The sequence below is a fragment of the Neoarius graeffei genome, chromosome 5 (genome assembly GCF_027579695.1).
Source record: "Neoarius graeffei isolate fNeoGra1 chromosome 5, fNeoGra1.pri, whole genome shotgun sequence".
Taxonomy (NCBI): domain Eukaryota; kingdom Metazoa; phylum Chordata; class Actinopteri; order Siluriformes; family Ariidae; genus Neoarius; species Neoarius graeffei.
Window position 1 is genome coordinate 97,615,345 of NC_083573.1, and position 23,650 is coordinate 97,638,994.

Consider the following 23,650-nt stretch of genomic DNA (forward strand, 5'->3'; position numbering starts at 1 on the left):
GAGGACCAAATTGCAACTCATTAGGTCAATTGGCAATAGGTCATTAACATGACTGGGTATAAAAAGAGCATCTTGGAGTGGCAGCGGCTCTCAGAAGTAAAGATGGGAAGAGGATCACCAATCCCCCTAATTCTGCGCCGACAAATAGTGGAGCAATATCAGAAAGGAGTTCGACAGTGTAAAATTGCAAAGAGTTTGAACATATCATCATCTACAGTGCATAATATCATCAAAAGATTCAGAGAATCTGGAAGAATCTCTGTGCGTAAGGGTCAAGGCCGGAAAACCATACTGGGTGCCCGTGATCTTCGGGCCCTTAGACGGCACTGCATCACATACAGGCATGCTTCTGTATTGGAAATCACAAAATGGGCTCAGGAATATTTCCAGAGAACATCATCTGTGAACACAATTCACCGTGCCATCCGCCGTTGCCAGCTAAAACTCTATAGTTCAAAGAAGAAGCCGTATCTAAACATGATCCAGAAGCGCAGACGTCTTCTCTGGGCCAAGGCTCATTTAAAATGGACTGTGGCAAAGTGGAAAACTGTTCTGTGGTCAGACGAATCAAAATTTGAAGTTCTTTATGGAAATCAGGGACGCCGTGTCATTCGGACTAAAGAGGAGAAGGACGACCCAAGTTGTTATCAGCGCTCAGTTCAGAAGCCTGCATCTCTGATGGTCTGGGGTTGCATTAGTGCGTGTGGCATGGGCAGCTTACACATCTGGAAAGACACCATCAATGCTGAAAGGTATATCCAGGTTCTAGAGCAACATATGCTCCCATCCAGACGACGTCTCTTTCAGGGAAGACCTTGCATTTTCCAACATAACAATGCCAAACCACATACTGCATCAATTACAGCATCATGGCTGCATAGAAGAAGGGTCCGGGTACTGAACTGGCCAGCCTGCAGTCCAGATCTTTCACCCACAGAAAACATTTGGCGCATCATAAAATGGAAGATACAACAAAAAAGACCTAAGACAGTTGGGCAACTAGAATCCTACATTAGACAAGAATGGGTTAACATTCCTATCCCTAAACTTGAGCAACTTGTCTCCTCAGTCCCCAGACGTTTACAGACTGTTGTAAAGAGAAAAGGGGATGTCTCACAGTGGTAAACATGGCCTTGTCCCAAATTTTTTTGAGATGTGTTGTTGTCATGAAATTTAAAATCACCTAATTTTTCTCTTTAAATGATACATTTTCTCAGTTTAAACATTTGATATGTCATCTACAGTGGTGCTTGAAAGTTTGTGGACCCTTTAGAATTTTCTATATTTCTGCATAAATATGACCTAAAACGTCATCAGATTTTCACACAAGTCCTAAAAGTAGATAAAGAGAACCCAGTTAAACAAATGAGACAAAAATATTATACTTGGTCATTTATTTATTGAGGAAAATGATCCAATATTACATATCTGTGAGTGGCAAAAGTATGTGAACCTCTAGGATTAGCAGTTAATTTGAAGGTGAAATTAGAGTCAGGTGTTTTCAATCAATGGGATGACAATCAGGTGTGAGTGGGCACCCTGTTTTATTTAAAGAACAGGGATCTATCAAAGTCTGATCTTCACAACACACGTTTGTGGAAGTGTATTATGGCATGAACAAAGGAGATTTCTGAGGACCTCAGAAAAAGTGTTGTTGATGCTCATCAGGCTGGAAAAGGTTACAAAACCATCTCTAAAGAGTTTGGACTCCACCAATCCACAGTCAGACAGATTGTGTACAAATGGAGGAAATTCAAGACCATTGTTACTCTCCCCAGGAGTGGTCGACCAACAAAGATCACTCCAAGAGCAAGGTGTATAATAGTCAGTGAGGTCACAAAGGACCCCAGGGTAACTTCTAAGCAACTGAAGGCCTCTCTCACATTGACTAATGTTAATGTTCATGAGTCCACCATCAGGAGAACACTGAACAACAATGGTGTGCATGGCAGGGCTGCAAGGAGAAAGCCACTGCTCTTCAAAAAGAACATTGCTGCTCGTCTGCAGTTTGCTGAAGATCACGTGGACAAGCCAGAAGGCTATTGGAAAAATGTGTTGTGGACGGATGAGACCAAAATAGAACTTTTTGGTTTAAATGAGAAGTGTTATGTTTGGAGAAAGGAAAACACTGCATTCCAGCATAAGAACCTTATCCCATTTGTGAAACATGGTGGTGGTAGTATCATGGTTTGGGCCTGTTTTGCTGCATCTGGGCCAGGACGGCTTGCCATCATTGATGGAACAATGAATTCTGAATTATACCAGGAATTCAAAAGGAAAATGTCAGGACATCTGTCCATGAACTGAATCTCAGGAGAAGGTGGGTCATGCAGCAAGACAGCGACCCTAAGCACACAAAATGTTCTACCAATGAATGGTTAAAGAAGAATAAAGTTAATGTTTTGGAATGGCCAAGTCAAAGTCCTGACCTTAATCCAATCGAAATGTTGTGGAAGGACCTGAAGCGAGCAGTTCATGTGAAGAAACCCACCAACATCCCAGAGTTGAAGCTGTTCTGTACAGAGGAATGGGCTAAAATTCCTCCAAGCCAGTGTTCAGGACTGATCAACAGTTACCGCAAACGTTTAGTTGCAGTTATTGCTGCACAAGGGGGTCACACCAGATACTGAAAGCAAAGGTTCACATACTTTTGCCACTCACATATGTGTAATATTGGATCATTTTCCTCAATAAATAAATGACCAAGTATAATATTTTTGTCTCATTTGTTTAACTGGGTTCTCTTTATCTACTTTTAGGACTTGTGTGAAAATCTGATGATGTTTTAGGTCATATTTATGCATAAATATAGAAAATTCTAAAGGGTTCACAAACTTTCAAGCACTACTGTATGTTCTATTCTGAATAAAATATGGAATTTTGTAACTTCCACATCATTGCATTCCGTTTTTATTTATAATTTGTACTTTGCCCCAACTTTTTTGGAATCGGGGTTGTAAATTGATCCTTAAGGAACAAGTCAGAGGTGATGGTGACATGGAAAAACTCCCTGAAACTCCATGAGGAAGAAACCTTCACTGTCAGAAATAGGGGTACAGTAGGAGTCAATTTCTGTTCCCATAAGTACAATCTACATTAATGTACTCTCTAGGGCTCATTATTGGGCTTCAAGGTAACAATGTGTACTTTTAGAGGACCAAAAAGGTACATACAGGGGCCTCCATGATTACTGTCCCCCCGTAAAGATGAGTAAAAAGGGTTAGAAAAAAATCCCCCCTTTGGAGAAGTCGCTTCATCTCACACTGAAACAATGAGAGAAATCCAACCTTTAATTGAAATAATTTTTTCAGAAAAAAACAAATCCCTCATCAAGAAATAATTATTTTCAACCACTATTATTGGCACCACTGGAAATGATCGTGAACACAATGTAACTGAAGCATGTTTCCCATTTATTAGAGTATTTTTGAGTTGATTGGAGTGTGTAGGAACTTTTAAGCTGTAATCCATGACTTCCTGATTAACTGAGGGACAAATATGAGGTGACACAGAGGCCAAATTCCCTTACCCTGTGTCCGAAATCACTCACTACTCACTGTTTATAGTGGACTATATAGCCTCGTGAGTTCGCCATGTTGTAGTGCTGTCCGAATGTATCGTGAGAATTATTACACCCTATATAGTGGACTCATAGTATCCCACAATGCACCGTGAAAAGTAGTGAACAACCGATGGGCACTAACCAAGCAGTATATCCCATCATGCATTGTGGTCGCGCTGAAAGAAAAAAACAAAACTGTGTTGGGGTGAACGGATGGAGGAAGAAACACATTATAAACAGACATTCAAGTCCAATTAAAACTAGTAAGAGAATAGAAAAAAGCTAAAATAGAATGAGAGATAAAATACAAGAATAAAAGTTAGAGTGCAGAGCGAGGAATTAATCAAAAGCCTCAAATTTGATTTAATAAAAGGCAGCGGTGAAGAAGAAAGAAAGGATTCGGCCTTGATTTAAAAGAACTGAAAGATGCAGCAGACACAAAGTACTTTTGTATTGATTAATGTGGGAAATGCGCTCAGTATAATATGGATTCATCACAAAAATACATGCGTGTATTTATTATTTTTGAAAACCCACCAGCCGCCTGATACGGCACTTTTTAATTGTGTAACAGTAATGACATATATAACAGCGCGACGGAGTAGTGTCTGAAAGTGTTTGTTTGTTTGTTTTTCATTTTACCAATTAGCTCACTGTATAGTCCTCTATATAGAATTCCCTAGATAGTGAGTGGGGAGTAGTGAACGAGTGAGTGATTTCGGACACGGCCTTAGTCATCCATCAACATGGGAAAGATAAGACACACACAAACCCAATGACAGAGAAGTGTGTTGGCCTTCATAAGTCAGGGAATGGCTATTAAAAAAATAGCTCCTCACCTGGGGCGGCACGGTGGTGTAGTGGTTAGCGCTGTCGCCTCACAGCAAGAAGGTCCTGGGTTCGAGCCCCGGGGCCGGCGAGGGCCTTTCTGTGCGGAGTTTGCATGTTCTCCCTGTGTCCGCGTGGGTTTCCTCCGGGTGCTCCGGTTTCCCCCAAAGGCATGCAGGTTAGGTTAACTGGTGACTCTAAATTGACCGTAGGTGTGAGTGTGAATGGTTGTCTGTGTCTATGTGTCAGCCCTGTGATGACCTGGCGACTTGTCCTTGTACCCCGCCTTTCGCCCATAGTCAGCTGGGATAGGCTCCAGCTTGCCTGCGACCCTGTAGAAGGATAAAGCGGCTAGAGATAATGAGATGAGATGAGAATGAGCTCCTCGCCTGAAAATGTCCATTTCCTATGTCCTGTTAGGGCAATAATAAAAAAGTGGACACCATCTGGAACTGTTACAAACTCACCTGGAAGAGGAGTCAAGTTTATTTTGCGCCCATGTACAGTGAGGAGGAGGGTAAGAGAGGAAAAAAAAATTATATATATAATTAGGCGGCACGGTGGTAGTGCTGTCGCCTCACAGCAAGAAGGTCCGGGTTCAAGCCCCGTGGCCGACGAGGAAGGTCCGGGTTCGAGCCCCGTGGCCGTGGCAACTTCCGTGCGGAGTTTGCATGTTCTCCCCATGTCCGCGTGGGTTTCCTCCGGGTGCTCCGGTTTCCCCCACAGTCCAAACACATGCAGGTTAGGTTAGCTGGTGACTCTAAATTGACCGTAGGTGTGAATGTGAGTGTGAATGGTTGTCTGTGTCTATGTGTCAGCCCTGTGATGACCTGGCGACTTGTCCAGGGTGTACCCCGCCTTTTGCCCGTAGTCAGCTGGGATAGGCTCCAGCTTGCCTGCGACCCTGTAGGACAGGATAAAGCAGCTAGAGACAATGAAATGAGATGAGACCACGGGCGATTGCTGTAAGACAACGAGGGAGGCTCAGCCTCCTCTAAAAATGACGAATATCGTGTAGGATGAATTGCGTTAGGCTTATGTTATAGCCGACCTTATAACATTGCTATTTCACATCCAGAATCATAGAAATATATGTGCTCAACCCACTACAGTGCGAAATCATTCCGTTATAACTTTCCCCAGTTCGCCTAATGTGTGCGTGAGTTTTTCCCCCTCGTGACAGAGCGATGCAGCCCAGCCTCAGTGGATTGGGAGCTATGTGCTTGTCAATCTCAAAACCTCATCTCATCTCATTATCTCTAGCCGCTTTATCCTGTTCTACAGGGTCGCAGGCAAGCTGGAGCCTATCCCAGCTGACTACGGGCGAAAGGCGGGGTACACCCTGGACAAGTCGCCAGGTCATCACAGGGCTGACACATAGACACAGACAACCATTCACACTCACATTCACACCTACGGTCAATTTAGAGTCACCAGTTAACCTAACCTGCATGTCTTTGGACTGTGGGGGAAACCGGAGCACCCGGAGGAAACCCACGCGGACACGGGGAGAACATGCAAACTCTGCACAGAAAGGCCCTCGCTGGCCCCGGGGCTCGAACCCAGGACCTTCTTGCTGTGAGGCGACAGCGCTAACCACTACACCACCGTGCCACCCCAATCTCAAAATGCAAGACGATTATTGGACAAATACTGCGAAAATGCCCGCCCACGGAGTCTCACGGACTCCCAGCCTCAATGGACTTCAACGGCATTTGGGAGCTATGCGCTTTTCAATCTCAAAATGCAAGACGGTTATTGGACAAATACTGCGAAAATGCCCGCCCACGGACTCCCAGCCTCACATGGGAGGGACATGGCAGTTTCCGCGAGGAGACTGGTGATTAGTGAAAGCGGCTGGATATTTTCTTTGATTGACAGCTCGTTTCAACTATAGACAGGCAGCGGTACAGTGTTGCCAGATTGGGCGGTTTCCCGCCCAATTGGGCGGTTTTAAGTGCATTTTGGCGGGTTTTGAACATATTTTGGGCTGGATAACGTCAGCAGTATCTGGCAACATCAGTTCAGTCCCATGCGGATTCGCAAGTGCTGTGGTGTATTGTAAGAGATCGGCTTACATTTCGATTTCATTCATTACATACGGTTTCTACCAGCTTTTTTAGTTTGTATATACATTGAATATACATTGTAAATAAAGTGTAAATATAGTGTTGTCAAGTTTGCTATCTTAGTTCCAGAAATGTCGTTTATTTGAGTGACTGAACTTGAACTTGAGGGGGCTAGTCAGCTAGCAAGAAAGCTGCGCACAGATGCCAAGCATTGCTGATTTAATTTTGGCGAAGCCATTTGCCAGTCTTCCTTTCGAGGAAAAAATTAAAATTAAAGAGCAGGGTAGACCAACGCCTCAAATTGACTTGGTGAAAAAGGTAGGGAATAATACTCATTCCTTTCAGCTCTCCTGGTACAAGAAAGTGAATTGGCTAACAGCAAGTGACCCACATCAACAACAGTAAATAGGCTACTTTAGTAATATGTCATGGATGGACCAAAAATATAGAATCTATTTAAAATGTTTATGCTGAGTATATTATATTGGAATATATGTTTTTTCTGGATATGAATTAAACACAGCTACAATTTGGAAAACATTTTTAGACAAAAACACAGCCGAGGTCAATTTTTAAACAACATGCCACAATTTTAAAATATAAAATTTTAAAATATACCCCTCCCCCCCAACACCACCATCATGTATATTGGACAGTAGGCTAATGGGCCAAAAGAACCTGTTATTTCACAGTTTGTGACGCTGCCAACAATCAGCCAGATCAGAGGCAAGAGTATGGGCAAAATTGATGTGTTTTTTCTTTTAAAATCTGGAAATATCGTAACCGACCAGCCTCCCCTGTTTGAAAGACTACCAGCCGCCACAGGATGAGATATATCCCCAAAGATCACTGTTGGTGAATTACAAGAAAAAGTAAAATCTTGGGGTTTCCGAGTCTCCAAAACCACCATCAGACTCCACCTGATTATCTGGAAGGTTCCAGAAAAAAAGCCTTTTCTGTCCGTTAACCACAAACATAATCAATAATGAACTACATGCTCTTCATTACCCTTTTTTTACGTCATGCAAATTTTGCACGACGATGAGTTTTTCATTTGATGCCTAGGATTTTTCTGAGGTATTTGGTGTCAAACGCATCCAGTTTTCTCTCTTGGCTGGTTTTCAGTTGCTGGGTTTCGCATCCGTAGAGCAATCTGTATAGAACATTTGAGTTGTAGAACCATAGTTTGATTTCCATCCATCCATTATCTGTAACCTCTTATCCTGTACAGGGTCGAAGCAAGCTGGAGCCTATCCCAGCTGGCTATGGGCGAGAGGCAGGGTACACCCTGGACAAGTCACCAGGTCATCACAGCGCTGACACACAACCATTCACTCTCACATTCACACCTACAGTCAATTTAGAGCCACCAATTATCCTAACCTGCATGTCTTTGGACTGTAGGGGAAACCTGAGCACCCGGAGGAAACCCATGCAGACACGGGGAGAACATGCAAACTCCACACAGAAAGGCCCTCGCCAGCCACTGGGCTTGAACCCAGAACCTTCTTGCTGTGAGGCGACAGTGCTAACCACTAAACCACCGTGCTACCCAGTTTGATTTTAAGGGAGAGTTTCTTGCTGCTCCATATCTTGTTCAGCTGGTTGAAAGCTGCTGATGCCTTCCCAATACGACATTTCAGTTTAGGCTGTTGATGGAACTGCCTAAATAGGTGAAGTTCTCTACTTCATCCATTTTTTCTGGTCAATGAAGACATCTGTTGGAGACTGGTTGTGGCAGCGGGGGCGTGGTCAAGCACCGGTCTGTGACAGGAGGGCGGAGTCGGGGAAGGTAAGTGGCAGATTCACTTCACCTGAGAGCAATTAACCTGTGTTTGTGTGTCTTCCCAGGGACCGCGCCCTATTTAGGGAGGGAGAGCGAGAGCAGAGGAGATCTCTCCCGAACCAGACACCTGTGTGTGTGTGTGGGTGTGTCTGGTTAAAACCTCTTGTGTCCCCTGAAAAGTGGAAACAATTAAACTGTTTGTTGAACCTGATCTCTGTCCTGCCGTCCTCTGTGCTCCACCCACACCTAGGGAAGTCTACAGTGGTGCCGAAACCCGGGAAATGGAGCACCAACCCAGCAGCCCCATGGAATCCTCCCCGTTCACCGACCTGGTCCACGCCCTCGCCACGGCTCAGCAAAGCCAGCACCAGGCGCTCATCACACTCCGAAAGGAACAAGAGCGGCGCTTCGATGCCCTGGTGCTGGCCCAGCAAGAAGATCGCAAGGCGTTCCGGCGTCTCCTCGCGTCGGCGGGGCCCACCAGCGCTCCGGCCGCGGGCCCGTCTCCCCTCACCTTAACTAAGATGGGCCCGCAGGATGACCCCGAGGCTTTCTTCACGTTATTCGAACAGGTCGCTGAAGCCTCGGGGTGGCCGATGGAGCAGCGCGCGGCGCGCCTCCTCCCCCTCCTGACGGGAGAGGCGCAGCTGGCTGCACTACAGCTCCCCGCCGATCGCCGGCTGGCCTACGCCGACCTTCGCCGGGCTGTCCTTCAGCGCGTGGGGCGCACGCCGGAGCAGCAGCGCCAGCGCTTCCGCGCGCTGCGGATGGAGGAAGTCGGCAGCCCGTTCGCGTTCGGCCAGCAGCTCCGGGACGCCTGCTGGCGGTGGCTGAGGGCCGAAGATCGCGACGCCGAGGGAATCGTCGATCAGGTGGTACTGGAACAGTTCATCGCCCGCTTACCAGCAGGAGCCGCGGAGTGGGTCCAGTGCCACCGCCCGGCGTCGCTGGATCAGGCAGTCGAGCTGGCGGAGGATCATCTGGCGGCTGTCTCGGCGGCAGGACAGCGGATGTCGACATCTCTTCTCTCCTCTTCTCTTTCTCTCTCTCTCTCCCCTCCTTCTGTGTCCCGTCCTCGCCCCATTCCCCCACCGCGGAGGCGGGGGCCGGCACCACCCCTGCCGGCCCGCCGCACCCGCGGTGCCCTCCCGTGTCTCCCTTCTGTGTCTGTCTCTCCCCCACCTCAGGTGAGTGAGCCCCAGAGCACCGGTGCAGAGGGGAAGCCCGGGCCGGTTTGCTGGCGCTGCGGGGAACCGGACCACCTTCAACAGCAGTGCACAGCAATGGAAGTGGGCGCGGTGGTTCGGATCCCCGACGCGCCAGAGGCCGCCCTCGATCGGGCCGGAGCGTATCGCATACCGGTGAGTATCCAAGGGGCTACATATCAGGCATTGGTGGATTCTGGTTGTAATCAGACCTCAATTCGCCAAAGCCTGGTTCAAAACGAGGCATTGGGGGGAGCACAAGGGGTGAAGGTTTTGTGTGTGCACGGGGATGTTCACAGCTACCCTTTGGTGTCGGTCCACATTATTTTCAGAGGGGAAAAATTTATAGTGAAGGCGGCGGTTAATCCTCGCCTTACCCACTCGTTAATTTTGGGGACTGATTGGCCGGGATTTCGGGGTTTAATGACGCGCCTAGTAGAGAGTGGGTCCTGCCAGTTGACAGGGGGAGGTCCCGGTGTCGTTTTGGCGGGAGCAGCTGTCGCGGAGCCGTCTACGTCATCTCCGCGTCAGGGTGAGGAGCCACCGGCTCCTCCTCTCTCTATTGGGGAATCCCTCGCGGATTTCCCATTGGAGCAGTCGCGAGACGAGACTCTGCGGCATGCGTTTGACCAAGTGAGAGTAATCGATGGTCAAACGCTCCAGCCGAACGCCACCCCGTCCTTCCCCTACTTCGCGATTATGAAGGATAGATTATACCGAGTGACGCAGGACACTCAAACTAAAGAGCGAGTCACGCAGCTTTTGATTCCAAAGAGCCGCCGGGAATTAGTATTCCAGGCGGCTCACTTTAATCCCATGGCTGGACACTTAGGGCAGGATAAAACACTAGCCCGAATAATGGCCCGATTCTATTGGCCGGGGATTCGCGGCGATGTCCGTAGGTGGTGTACGGCATGCCGCGAATGCCAGTTAGTAAATCCAGCGGCCATTCCAAAAGCGCCGTTGCGCCCTCTACCGTTAATCGAGACCCCGTTTGAAAGAATTGGGATGGATCTCGTCGGGCCATTAGATCGGTCAGCACGAGGGTACCGCTTTATATTAGTTCTAGTGGACTATGCAACGCGATACCCGGAAGCAGTGCCTCTGCGCAATATCTCAGCACGCAGTATTGCAGAGGCACTCTTCCGCGTCATCTCCCGAGTTGGAATCCCGAAAGAGATTCTGACTGATCAAGGCACTACGTTTATGTCACGAACACTACGCGAACTGTATGGGTTATTGGGGATTAAGCCGATCCGCACCAGTGTATATCACCCACAAACGGACGGTTTAGTAGAACGGTTCAACCGCACCCTCAAAAATATCATTAAAAAATTCGTAAGTGAGGACGCACGTAATTGGGATAAGTGGCTCGAACCCTTGCTGTTCTCAGTGCGAGAGGTCCCTCAAGCCTCCACGGGGTTCTCCCCGTTCGAATTATTATATGGGCGTAAGCCGCGCGGCATCCTAGACGTGCTGCGGGAAAATTGGGAGGAGGGACCTTCACAGAGTAAGAATGAAATTCAGTACGTTATGGACCTGCGCGCAAAACTCCACACGCTCACCCACCTAACTCAGGAGAATTTGCGGCAGGCCCAGGAACGGCAAGCCCGCCTGTACAACAAGGGTACGCGCCTTAGAGAGTTCACACCGGGAGATAAAGTACTCGTACTCTTGCCCACGTCGAGCTCCAAATTAATCGCCAAGTGGCAAGGACCCTTTGAGGTCACACGGCGAGTCGGGGATGTCGACTATGAGGTGAGGCGAACAGACAGGGGTGGGGCGCTACAGATTTACCACCTCAATCTGCTCAAACTCTGGAACGAGGAGGTCCCCGTGGCGTTGGTGTCGGTAGTTCCGGAGAAGGCGGAGCTGGGGCCGGAGGTTCAAAAAGGGAATTTGGCATCATGTACCTCTCCGGTCCCCTGTGGAGACCACCTCTCCCCGACCCAACTCACGGAGGTCGCCCAGTTGCAAGCCGAGTTTTCGGATGTGTTCTCGCCCCTGCCCGGTCGCACTAACCTCATAGAACACCACATAGAGACACCCCCGGGGGTGGTAGTGCGTAGCCGCCCTTATAGACTACCCGAACACAAAAAAAAGGTGGTTCGGGAAGAACTTCAGGCCATGCTCGAAATGGGCATCGTCGAGGAGTCCCACAGCGACTGGAGCAGCCCGGTGGTCTTGGTTCCCAAGGCCGACGGCTCGGTCCGGTTCTGTGTGGACTATAGAAAAGTCAACGCGGTGTCTAAATTCGACGCGTACCCAATGCCTCGCATTGATGAGCTGCTCGATCGACTAGGCACGGCTCGCTTTTACTCGACACTGGATTTAACGAAGGGATATTGGCAGATCCCCTTGACTCCATTATCCCGGGAGAAAACGGCCTTTTCCACACCGTTCGGCTTACACCAGTTCGTCACACTTCCGTTTGGGCTGTTTGGGGCGCCCGCTACGTTTCAGCGGCTGATGGACCGGGTCCTCCGGCCCCACGCCACCTATGCGGCCGCCTACCTGGACGACATTATCGTTTATAGTAACGACTGGCAGCGGCACCTGCAACACCTGAGGGCCGTCCTTAGGTCGCTGAGACGGGCGGGACTCACGGCCAACCCAAAGAAGTGTGCGATTGGGCGGGTGGAAGTACGGTATCTGGGCTTCCACTTGGGCAACGGGCAGGTGCGTCCCCAGATTAATAAGACAGCAGCGATTGCGGCCTGCCCGAGGCCCAAGACCAAAAAGGGGGTGAGACAGTTCCTGGGGCTGGCTGGCTACTATCGTAGGTTTATACCTAATTATTCGGACGTCACCAGCCCGCTGACTGACCTCACTAAAAAGGGGGCGCCAGATCCGGTCCAGTGGACGGAGCAGTGCCAGCGGGCTTTCTCTGAGGTAAAGGCTGCACTGTGTGGGGGGCCACTTTTACACTCCCCTGACTTCTCTCTCCCTTTTATGTTACAGACGGATGCGTCGGACAGAGGGCTGGGGGCCGTTTTGTCCCAGCAGGTGGAGGGGGAGGATCGCCCGGTCCTATACATCAGCCGGAAGCTGTCAGTGCGTGAGGGGCGCTACAGCACGATTGAGAAGGAGTGCCTGGCGATCAAATGGGCGGTCCTCGCCCTCCGGTACTACCTGCTGGGGCGCTCTTTCACCCTCTGTTCGGACCACGCGCCCCTCCAGTGGCTCCACCGCATGAAAGATGCCAACGCGCGGATCACCCGTTGGTATCTGGCGCTCCAACCCTTTAATTTCAAGGTGGTCCACAGGCCGGGGGCGCAGATGGTCGTGGCGGACTTCCTCTCCCGTCAAGGGGGGGGGGAGTCGGCTGCGGGCCGGACGGCTGCCCGGCCTGAGTCGGGCGGTGGGGGTATGTGGCAGCGGGGGCGTGGTCAAGCACCGGTCTGTGACAGGAGGGCGGAGTCGGGGAAGGTAAGTGGCAGATTCACTTCACCTGAGAGCAATTAACCTGTGTTTGTGTGTCTTCCCAGGGACCGCGCCCTATTTAGGGAGGGAGAGCGAGAGCAGAGGAGATCTCTCCCGAACCAGACACCTGTGTGTGTGTGTGGGTGTGTCTGGTTAAAACCTCTTGTGTCCCCTGAAAAGTGGAAACAATTAAACTGTTTGTTGAACCTGATCTCTGTCCTGCCGTCCTCTGTGCTCCACCCACACCTAGGGAAGTCTACACTGGTGTTCTCCACTTAACATATTCTTTGTTTTTTTTAGCACTGATGACGACAACAACAACTATCTGCAAGCGATGCCTCTGCTGGCTAGGACATGCATTGGACTCCCAACAACAAGACCTGCAAACCAGGCCATCAAATCGGTCTCAAAAGGCAAGAGAAAAAGAGGGCGACCAAAAATGAGTTGGCGACAAATGGTGGAGAAGGACCTACATCTGGTCCATAAAAATTGGAATGATACCAACAGAATAGTGCAGGACCGGTTGACATGGAGCGCCTTGACCGCCTCATGTGTCGCTAGACGCAGAAGCGACTCAGCCTAAGTAAGTAAGGGAGTTTTTCAAATGTTGGCGTACAAATGTGTAACGAGGTGTCACGGGACACGTTCATAAGACAGATTTCGATTTAGCTTCAGAGCTCCATTTACACCAATCTAGACTACCATCTCCTAATACTGAACAATAGTTCAAATGTGAACATGCTCAGGCCTTACGATTTACTGATAACACTACTTATCTCCTGGGACGTGAACATGCTCCATAAGTGAATTCACAGGAGAAGAAATAGTCCCTCAGAGATGTTTTTTTTTTCTTTGTGATGAGTTGACACTCATAGTGGGCTTGTTACATCCAAATCCTTGTCAAACTACATTCCAAGACAATCCAGACATTACTTCACACTCACCGGACACTTTATTAGGAGCACCCATACACCCACCTGCTGTTTGATGTGGTTCTCTAATCAGTCGATCCCCTGATACATAAAATCATGCTGATACAAATCAAGAGTTTTGGTTAATGTTCAAACATCAGAATGGGAAAAATTGTGATCTCAATTTTTGTGTGACTTTCTTTCACTGTGGTTTGGGTGTTGGTTTGAGCCAGATGGACTGGTTTCGGAAACTGCTGATCTCCTGGGGTCTTCACACACAGTCTCCATACACAGAATGGTGTGAAAAACACACAAAAAAATCAAGTTAAGTGAGTGACAGTTCTGTGGGTGGAAAAAACAAACGCCTTGTTGATAAGAGAGGTCAGAGAAAATGGACAGATGTGTAATTGGTTCAAGCTTTTTTACCAGAAAGGATATAGTAACTCAGATAATCACTCTTTACAACCGTGGTGAGCAGAAAAACATCTCAGCATGCAACAGCAGAACAGAAGAACACATTGGGTTCCACTCCTGCAGCCAAGAACAGGGATCTTAGAATCAAGACTCAAGAACTTAAAGGTATATTTGGTAAACGTCATCGTTATTTTCCAAGATTAGCTCTCTAATGGATACATGAGTTTTACATTTTAATAATTTATTTATTTATTTTTTAAACTTTGAGCTCATTCACCTATTCCCACCCATGTTCACAAGGCTCCGCCCCCAGGATCTACAGCGTCAAGTCAAGTAAAATCAAGTTTATTTGTATAGTGCTTTTAACAATAGACATTGTCACAAAGCAGCTTTACAGAATTTGAACGACTTAAAACATGAGCTAATTTTATCCCTAATTTATCCCCAATGAGCAAGCCTGTGGCGACGGTAGCAAGGAAAAACTCCCTCAGACGACATGAGGAAGAAACCTCAAGAGGAACCAGACTCAAAAGGGAACCCATCCTCATTTGGGTGATAACAGACAACGTGATTATAAAATTTTTAACAGTTTTAACATGAAATCTGTTTTGTTGATGTTATAAACTCTTCATGGATGGAAACTTGAGTGCAAAACTGTTCATGACAACTGCAGTCCTAAAGTTAGCAAGTCAACTGTAGTCCTCAGCCATAAAAGCATTACTGTAAGAGTCCAGAGCATCCTCCAGGTGTGACTTTCAACTGTCCATATGGGGCTGTCCTTCACAGGAGCGACGTGATGAGACTCCAGCCAGACGTAGGGCATCAGGATGGATCAGGCAGGTCCGAGGAGCAGAAGAGGTCAGCATCTCGATCCCAGGATCAACATGTAACTCAGAGGGACAGATGGGGGGGCTTCGAGTGTCTTTACGATGACTGACAGTAGCTGCATCCAAACACAAACAAGCATCCTGAACCAGAAATCAAGTTTCCAAAGTGTTTTCTCAGCAACTTGTCATGGTTTATCACGTTCCACGTGTGCCACATTATTCATACAAGAAAGCAATTTCTTAAAAAAAAAAACCACAGGTTTTTTTTTTTTTTGGTCTCAGTTATACTCTTTGAAATCACTCCCATACTGTACCTTGCAAATATATACAGTACTGTGCAAAAGTCTGAGGCACCCTATTGTTTTTACGACAAACTTTGTTCTAGATTTTTTATTTGACGACTTCTACATTATCTACATTTCTAAACATTAATTTTCCTGCATAAAATTAAATGTTTGTATGTCAGTAAAACAAGCAGTATATTACACAAATGAGACACTTTTTTGAGACAAAAATAATAATAATAATGAAGGCGGGCGGCACGGTGGTGTAGTGGTTAGCGCTGTCGCCTCACAGCAAGAAGGTCCGGGTTCGAGCCCCGTGGCCGGCGAGGGCCTTTCTGTGCGGAGTTTGCATGTTCTCCTCGTGTCCGCGTGGGTTTCCTCCGGGTGCTCCGGTTTCCCCCACAGTCCAAAGACATGCAGGTTAGGTTAACTGGTGACTCTAAATTGACCGTAGGTGTGAATGTGGGTGTGAATGGTTGTCTGTGTCTATGTGTCAGCCCTGTGATGACCTGGCGACTTGTCCAGGGTGTACCCCGCCTTTCACCCGTAGTCAGCTGGGATAGGCTCCAGCTTGCCTGCGACCCTGTAGAAGGATAAAGCGGCTAGAGATAATGAGATGAGATGAATAATGAAGGCTGCTGGGTTTTGGTGCAAAATGAAGAAGCGAGTGTGACAGTCAAAGTGTCCAGAAGAACTGTGGCTGGTTCTGTAAGATGCTCAGTAAAACCTACAGCTTATTTCCTTATAAAACTGCACTCATTGGACCTAAAACTACTATTATTATATATATTTTTTTTAATAAAGGGTTGTCTCACACCAAATATTGACTTTGTTATTATTATTCCCCCACTCTGAAGGAGGGGGGTATACTGGTTTACCTCCGTCCATCCAAAACACCCTTTTTCTCCACAACCACAAATCATAGCCACTTGGTAATTGGTACCAAACTTCAGCTTGGGGTTCTATACAGTGTATACTGTTTTCAGGTCTGTCGCACATCGACTTCCTGTTTACCGACTGAATGTATTTACGAAACATATAACGTGGATTTACAAAATTTTTGTAACACTTTTCTCAGCAACTACAAATCACAACTGCTTGATATTTGGTACCGAGCTTCAGCTTGGGGTTCTATACCGTGTTTACCGTTTTCAGGTCTGTCATACATCGACTTCCTGTTTAACGACTGAATGTATTTATGAAACATACAGGGTGGATTTTGACTCTATTTCAAGAAGCAAAGTGCTATTTGAAAATGCCAGTTTACCAGGATACTATTTGAAATCCCTGGGGAGAGACACTGCTCTTTACTTACTTGTTTCAGGGTTCATTCTTTGTCGAAGTCAACATTCATAATAAGTGTCCTATTCCTTCGATTGCTTGTTTTCTGATATAAGCGAGAGCGGGGGGGATACGTAAGTGAGCAGTAGCTCACAGTTTATCTTGTTTTGATTTATTATGGCTTACTCTTTACTGTTTATAGTATTTTTAATGTTGAAACATTTCATTTCTTTTAAGCCATTTTTAAATGGTCTCCAGCATTTCTTAACATGTGCCTAAGACTTTTGCACAGAACTGTATATAAAAAGAAACATATAAAGTGTAAGTATAATAAAAATTCATATGTAAATATTTCCAGTTCCAAAAATCTTCTCCAAATTCAAATCCAAAATTTTTCCTTTGTTACAAATTGGATTTTTCTCTAAGGCCCCGGTCCCACAACACCAATAACTCTAACTATACCAACAGTGCCTTGAAAAAGTATTCATACCCCTTGAACTTTTTCACATTTTTCCACCTTACAGCCACGAACTTAAAAGTTTTTTATTGAGATTTTATGTGATAGACCAACACAGAGTAGCACATAATTGTGAAGTGAAACGAAAATGATAAATGGTCTTCAAAATTTTAAACAAATAAAAATCTGAAAAATGTGGTGTGCATTAGTATTCAGCCCCCCTGCGTCAATACTTTGTAGAGCCACTTTTTGCTGCAATTACAGCTCCAAGTCTTTTGTGGTATGTCTCTACCAGCTTTGCACATCTAGACACTGAAAGTTTTGCCCATTCTTCTTTGCAAAATAGCTCAAGCTCAGCCAGATTGGATGGAGAGCGTCTGTGAACAGCAATTTTCAAGTCTTGCCACAGATGCTCAATGGGATTTAGGTCTGGACTTTGACTGGACCATTCTAACACATGAATATTCTTTGATCTAAACCATTCCATTGTAGCTCTGGGTGTATGTTTAGGGTCATTGCCTTGCTGGAAGGTGAATCTCCTTCCCAGTCTCAAGTCTTTTGCAGCCTCCAACAGGTTTTCTTCCAGGATTGCCCTGTATTTAGCTCCATCCATCTTCCCATCAACTCTGACCAGCTTCCCTGTCCCTGCTGAAGAAAAGCATCCCCATAGCATGATGCTGCCACCACCATGTTTCACAGTGGGGATGGTGTGTGCAGGGTGATGAGCAGTGTTAGTTTTCCGCCACACATAGCGCTTTGCGTTTAGGCCAAAAAGTTCAACTTTGGTCTCATCTGACCAAAACACCTTCTTCCACATGTTTGCTGTGTCCCCTACATGGCTTCTTATGCCTGTCTTTCAACAATTGCTTTCTTCTTGCCACTCTTCCAAAAAGGCCAGATTTGTGGAGTGTACGACTTATAGTTGTCCTGTGCACAGATTCTCCCACCTGAGCTGTGGATTTCTGCAGCTCCTCCAGAGTGATCATGGGCCTCTTGGCTGCTTCTCTGACCAGTGCTCTCCTTGCTCGCTCTGTCAGTTTAGGTGGACGGCCATGTCTTGGTAGGTTTGCAGTTGTGCCATACTTTTTCCATTTTTGAATGATGGATTGAACAGCACTTCTTGAGATGTTCAGAGCTTGGGATATTTTTTTTTATAACCTAACCCTGCTTTAAACTTCTCCAGAACTTTATCCCTGACCTGTCTGGTGAGTTCTTTGGTCTTCATGATGCTGTTTGTTCTTCAGTGTTCTCTAACAAACCACTGAGGCCTTCACAGAACAAGTGTATTTATGCTGAGAGTAAATTACACACAGTAGGACTCTATTAACTAATTCGATGACTTCTGAAGGCAATTGATTGCACTGGATTGTATTTAGAGGCCTCAGAGTACAGGGGGCTGAATACTAATGCACACCACATTTTTCAGATTTTTATTTGTTTAAAATTTTGAAGACCATTTATCATTTTCGTTTCACTTCACAATTATGTGCTACTCTGTGTTGGTCTATCACATAAAATCTCAATAAAAAAAACTTTTAAGTTCGTGGTTGCAAGGTGGAAAAATGTGAAAAAGTTCAAGGGGTATGAATACTTTTTCAAGGCACTGTATAACTCCAACTCTGACTGTCCCTCTGCCTGAGTTTAGTTCCAGTCTGGAGCAGAAACACCACAACTATAATCCCCACTATAATAATACTTGGTCCTGACACTCAGGGAAACAAACGCATGCAACTTAGGAATAGTCATGAATTTTTTTTCCCAAGTAGTAGGACATTATTCTAGTTCATACTGTACAGCATGGACTTCAAAACAACCCATGTACACACTCCAGTGGTTGATAAAATACGGATAGGTCTCGGATTACAGAAATATAATAAAAAAGGATACAAAATACGGAGTGGTTACGGATTTTAATCCGGATGCATCATGGATGCTAATAATTTACGGATTGGTCACGGACGTTTCAGTATATTACAGATTGGTTACTGATTTCATACGGATGATGCATCACGGATAAAAAAGTTAAGAATAAGTCTAAAACAATTAAATGTTTGGACTGCCGGAGTTCATAATTAAAATATCTTCCTGCATTTATATGTTTACTTTATTAATTTACTGCTGATATTTCACGGAAAATCACATATCCATGAATAAAAGATCCGTGCTTTGCATTATTCATCTCATCTCATTCTCTCTAGCCGCTTTATCCTGTTCTACAGGGTCACAGGCAAGCTGGAGCCTATCCCAGCTGACTACGGGCGAAAGGCGGGGTACACCCTGGACAAGTCGCCAGGTCATCACAGGGCTGCTTTGTATTATATTTTTTATTTTCCATGAATCCGTATTCCGTGACTTCATGATGCAACAAAGATGTACAAAGATACCCGGGAAAAATAGCACGTGCTCAGACAATGTTACATGTAAACAATTACCTGATTGGTCAGATGTTTTATCAGATCAGGTCCAGGCCTGGAAAAATGGCTCCAGAAGCAATCTCACCGATATGGATAAACCCAGGTCTGAGATATAGGGATCGTTATTGGTCTGGTGTGACCACCAACCAAACTTCCTCTTATTGCTCCATTTGTATATGATGGGTGGGTGGCCAGGATGGCTGTACTGTTCCACTCAGGTGCCATTAAAGTTTTTGTTATTTTCTTTACGAAGGCATTGAATGAAGATACAATCATTACTGTAGACAGTATAGCATGTAGTAAGATCTACGGATGGCCTGGGGATCCATTTTTGACATTTTCCACAAGTTCCAAAAGCTTCAGACTTTCCTGAACAGAAATGTTCTTTTGCATGGAAGTCAACCACAGATTTGCATTATGATCAGGAAAATCATGCAAGTATAAAGATACACAGGCTGGATTTGTTGACATGGTTTCCATTTGTATGCTCCACTTGTCATCATAAACAGCACACAATGCCAGAGTTTCCTCTAAACGTGGGATGATACAAGGTCTAATCACACATGGATCTGCAGAAGGCTTCTACTCTGCGGTGTCTGAAACTGAACCCAGAAGCCTGCATGAATAAAATACGTCTCTTAAAGACGCGAGTGTGGAGCACGTCCATAACACTGCTGAAACATTCATGATCGTTTTAAAATGTAAATCAATGTGATACAAAATCACGTTGCTGACGTCGAACAGACAAATAGCCAAGCAGTACCTCTCTAGTCTTCTTCTGTTACATAACAGTCACTTGGAAAGAACTAGCAGCTACGTCTTCATAACAAAACAAAAATATAAGCTAACTACAGACTATACATTTAACTCACGTTTCCTTTATGCTTTATGAAGATTCCTAAGGTGACCATTTTGAGGACCATCATGGTGGAGTGACAGAAAGTCAGGCAGGCTGTGTGTAGTGGATCTAACTTGCGATAATGCTAATCTCAGCAACGGGGCTGTATGTTGTAGCAGGAGGATTAAAAGGAATTAGTAAGAGTTGTACTGTAACCTTTTCCCCCATTTAGGATCATGTTCAAAGCTTGTTAGGAGGTTTACACATGGTCACTACTTTATTCTGAAAGAATATTTCGCACCGTACAGTATGCAGAATAATACTGTTGTAAAATAAATTCAGGAAGGCCAAGCTATAGAAGGTGTATGTTAGGTAATGGATGTTCAAGTGCATGTCTTAAATAATGAATGGAGAGCTTATCAAAGGGATGTACAACCCCGATTCCAAAAAAGTTGGGATGCTGTATAAACTGTAAATAAAAAATCATGGAAACCCTATACTTCATTGAAAACAGTCCAAAGATGACATATCAAATGGTGAAAATGAGACGTTATTGTTTTTTGAAAAAAATATATGCTCATTTTGAATTTGATGCCAGTAGCACGTTTCAGAAAAGTTGGGATGGGGGCAACAGACTGAAAAAACATGATTAAGTAAAAAAAGAAAAGAGCATCCCAGAGAGGCGGAGTCTCTCAGAAGTAAAGATGGGGCGGGGTTCACCGCTCTGTGAAAGACTGCATGGGCAAACAGTGCAACAATTTAAGAATAACGTTCCTCAATGTAAAACTGCAAAGAATTTGTGGCTCACATCATCTATGGTCCATAATATCATTAAAAGATTCAGAGAATCTGGAGAAATCTCTGCATGCAAGAGATAAGGCTGAAAACTGACATTGGATGCATGTGACCTTCAGGCCCTCAGGAGACGCTGTATTAAAAGCAGACACGTGTCTGTAGTGGAAATCACTGTATGGGCTCAGGAACACTTCAGAAAACCATCGTCTGTGAAAACACTTCATTACTGCATCCGCAAATGCAAGTTAAAACCAGATGTAAACAATATCCAGAAACACCACCACCTTCTCTGGGCCTGAGCTCTTTTAAGACGGACTGAGGCGAAGGGGAAAATTGTCCCGAGGTCTGACGAATCAAAAGTAGAAATTCTTTTTAGAAATCATGGACACCGGGGGCGTCGTGGCTCAGGTGGTTAAGGCGCCATACCATGAATGCGGGCGACCCGGGTTCGATTCCGGCCCGAGGTCATTTCCCGATCCCTTCCCGTCTCTCTCTCTCTCTCCTGCTCATTTCCTGTCTCTACACTGTCCTATCCAATAAAGGTGCAAAAAGCCCAAAAAAATATCTTAAAAAAAAAAAAAATGCACGTTCAGTAAAAAAAAAAAAAAAAAATCATGGACACCACATCCTCCAGGCTAAAGAGGAGAGGGACCATCCAGCTTGTTATCAGTGCACAGTTCAAAAGCCAGCATCTGTGATGGTATGAGGGTGCATTAGTGCACATGACATGAGTAGCTTGTACATCTGGGAAAGCATCATTAATGTTGAATGATATATACATGTTTCAGAGCAATATGCTGCCATCCAGACAAAATCTTTTTCAGGGAAGGCCTTCCTTCTTTCTTCAAGACAAAACCACTTTCTGCACATATTAAAACTGCATGGCTCTATAGTAAAAGAGTCAGGGTGCTAAACTGGCCTGCTGCAGTCCAGACCTGTCTCCCATTTAAAACATTTGGTGCATTATGAAGTGTAAAATACGACAAAGGAGACCCCGAACTGTTGAGCAACTAAACTTGTGTATCGGGCAAGAATGGGACAACAGTTCTCTTTCAAAACTACAGCAATTGATCTCCTCAGTTCCCAGACATTTACAGTGTTGTTAAAAGTCAAAGTGATGCAACACAGTGCTAAACATGCCCCTGTCCCAACTTTTCTGAAACATGTTGCTGACATCAAATTCAAAATAAGCATATATTTTTCAAAAAAAAAATCTCAGTTTCAACATTTGATATGTTGTCTTTTTACTATTTTCAATGAAATATAGTGTTTCCATGATTTGCAAATCGTCACATTCTGTTTTTATTTATAGTTTACACAGCATCCCAACCTTTTTGGAATTGGTGTTGTAACTGAAAACAGTGAAAGCATTACTATACAGAAATTAAATATACAGAATTTAAAATTATAAATTTTATGCAAATAAATGAAGTTTACTATACAGAATAACCAGATAACGTTCAAAATATATACAAATACACATAATATTGAATAGGCATAGATATGCTGTTGCATTTATAAAGCTGCCGATCCATAACGTGCCCACAGATGACACAGTGCGCCATGGTCTCCTAAAAATAATAACTGAATTAATTTTAGCAGTATTATCTTGTGTGTTTATTCTTAATTGAACGCTGTCCATTACTATTAAAAGAAAATCATCCTGGAAAAATCTTAGGTATTATAAAGAAAAGCACACCATTTTGACTCATCATGGAAGTGTCTCCAGGCAATTACTTCCTGTCAAGACCACGCCCACTTCTGAGACAAATCTATGGATATTTGTCTCACTATACAGATACAGACACAGATAGCTGCAATGCATTACACCTTCACTGTAAACCACAGACACATGAGATCTATCACATGGTGTGTGTGTGTGTGTGTGTGTGTGTGTGTGTGTGTGTGTGTGTGTGTGTGTGTGTGTGTGCATTTGATTGAAACAATTCATTCATTCAGGACACACAAGTAATCTAAGTGTTACTTATTGACCAGGTGTGTGAGTGTGTTTTGCAAATGAAGCCTTTATAGCATATAAAACACAAACTATTACATAAACAATGCTAACATTTAATACATGCACAGTGTCCGAAGAGTTACCTGACTTAGCAAAACCTGCTAATGCACCAACTAAAGAGTTAGATTTCTCGTACCTGCCTGAAGCCATATCTCCAAGCTTTACTCCTTCATCACCATCACACACGTCTTAGACATCGTGAGAGAGAGAGAGCACCTCTGATGATGCAAAACGCACTAAAAGGACAAGTTTTACACTGTAGAAGAAACTGCTCGCTTAAAAGTACAGGCAACTCAGGTTGCTGGATGAAACAGGATCTGCGATGAGCTGAGAGAGAGAGAGAGAGACGAGACCAGACCTCGGCTAATCACGGCCACTCTCCAGGTTGAAGTTTCAGTTTAACGTAGGCATGCAAAGCAGGCCTGAGGGAGAGTGTACACACACACACACACACACACACATTCCCAAATGGCCTGAGCAATAAGACAGCCAAAACTATGAAACTTATTTCATATCTCAGTGCAACCCTGTATCTCATA

General features: G+C 45.2%; 1 protein-coding gene across 1 annotated transcript in view; it reads right to left on the reverse strand.

The window, feature by feature from the left end:
• The window catches only part of myo3a (myosin IIIA), a 336,500-nt gene extending 313,216 nt beyond the window's left edge, over nt 1–23,284 (reverse strand). The window contains exon 1 of the mRNA XM_060920858.1: nt 23,248–23,284. Coding sequence (XP_060776841.1) covers nt 23,248–23,261 — 14 coding nt within the window. The 5' untranslated portion in view covers nt 23,262–23,284. The remainder of the gene's footprint in view (nt 1–23,247) is intronic.
• Nucleotides 23,285–23,650: the final 366 nt, after the last annotated feature.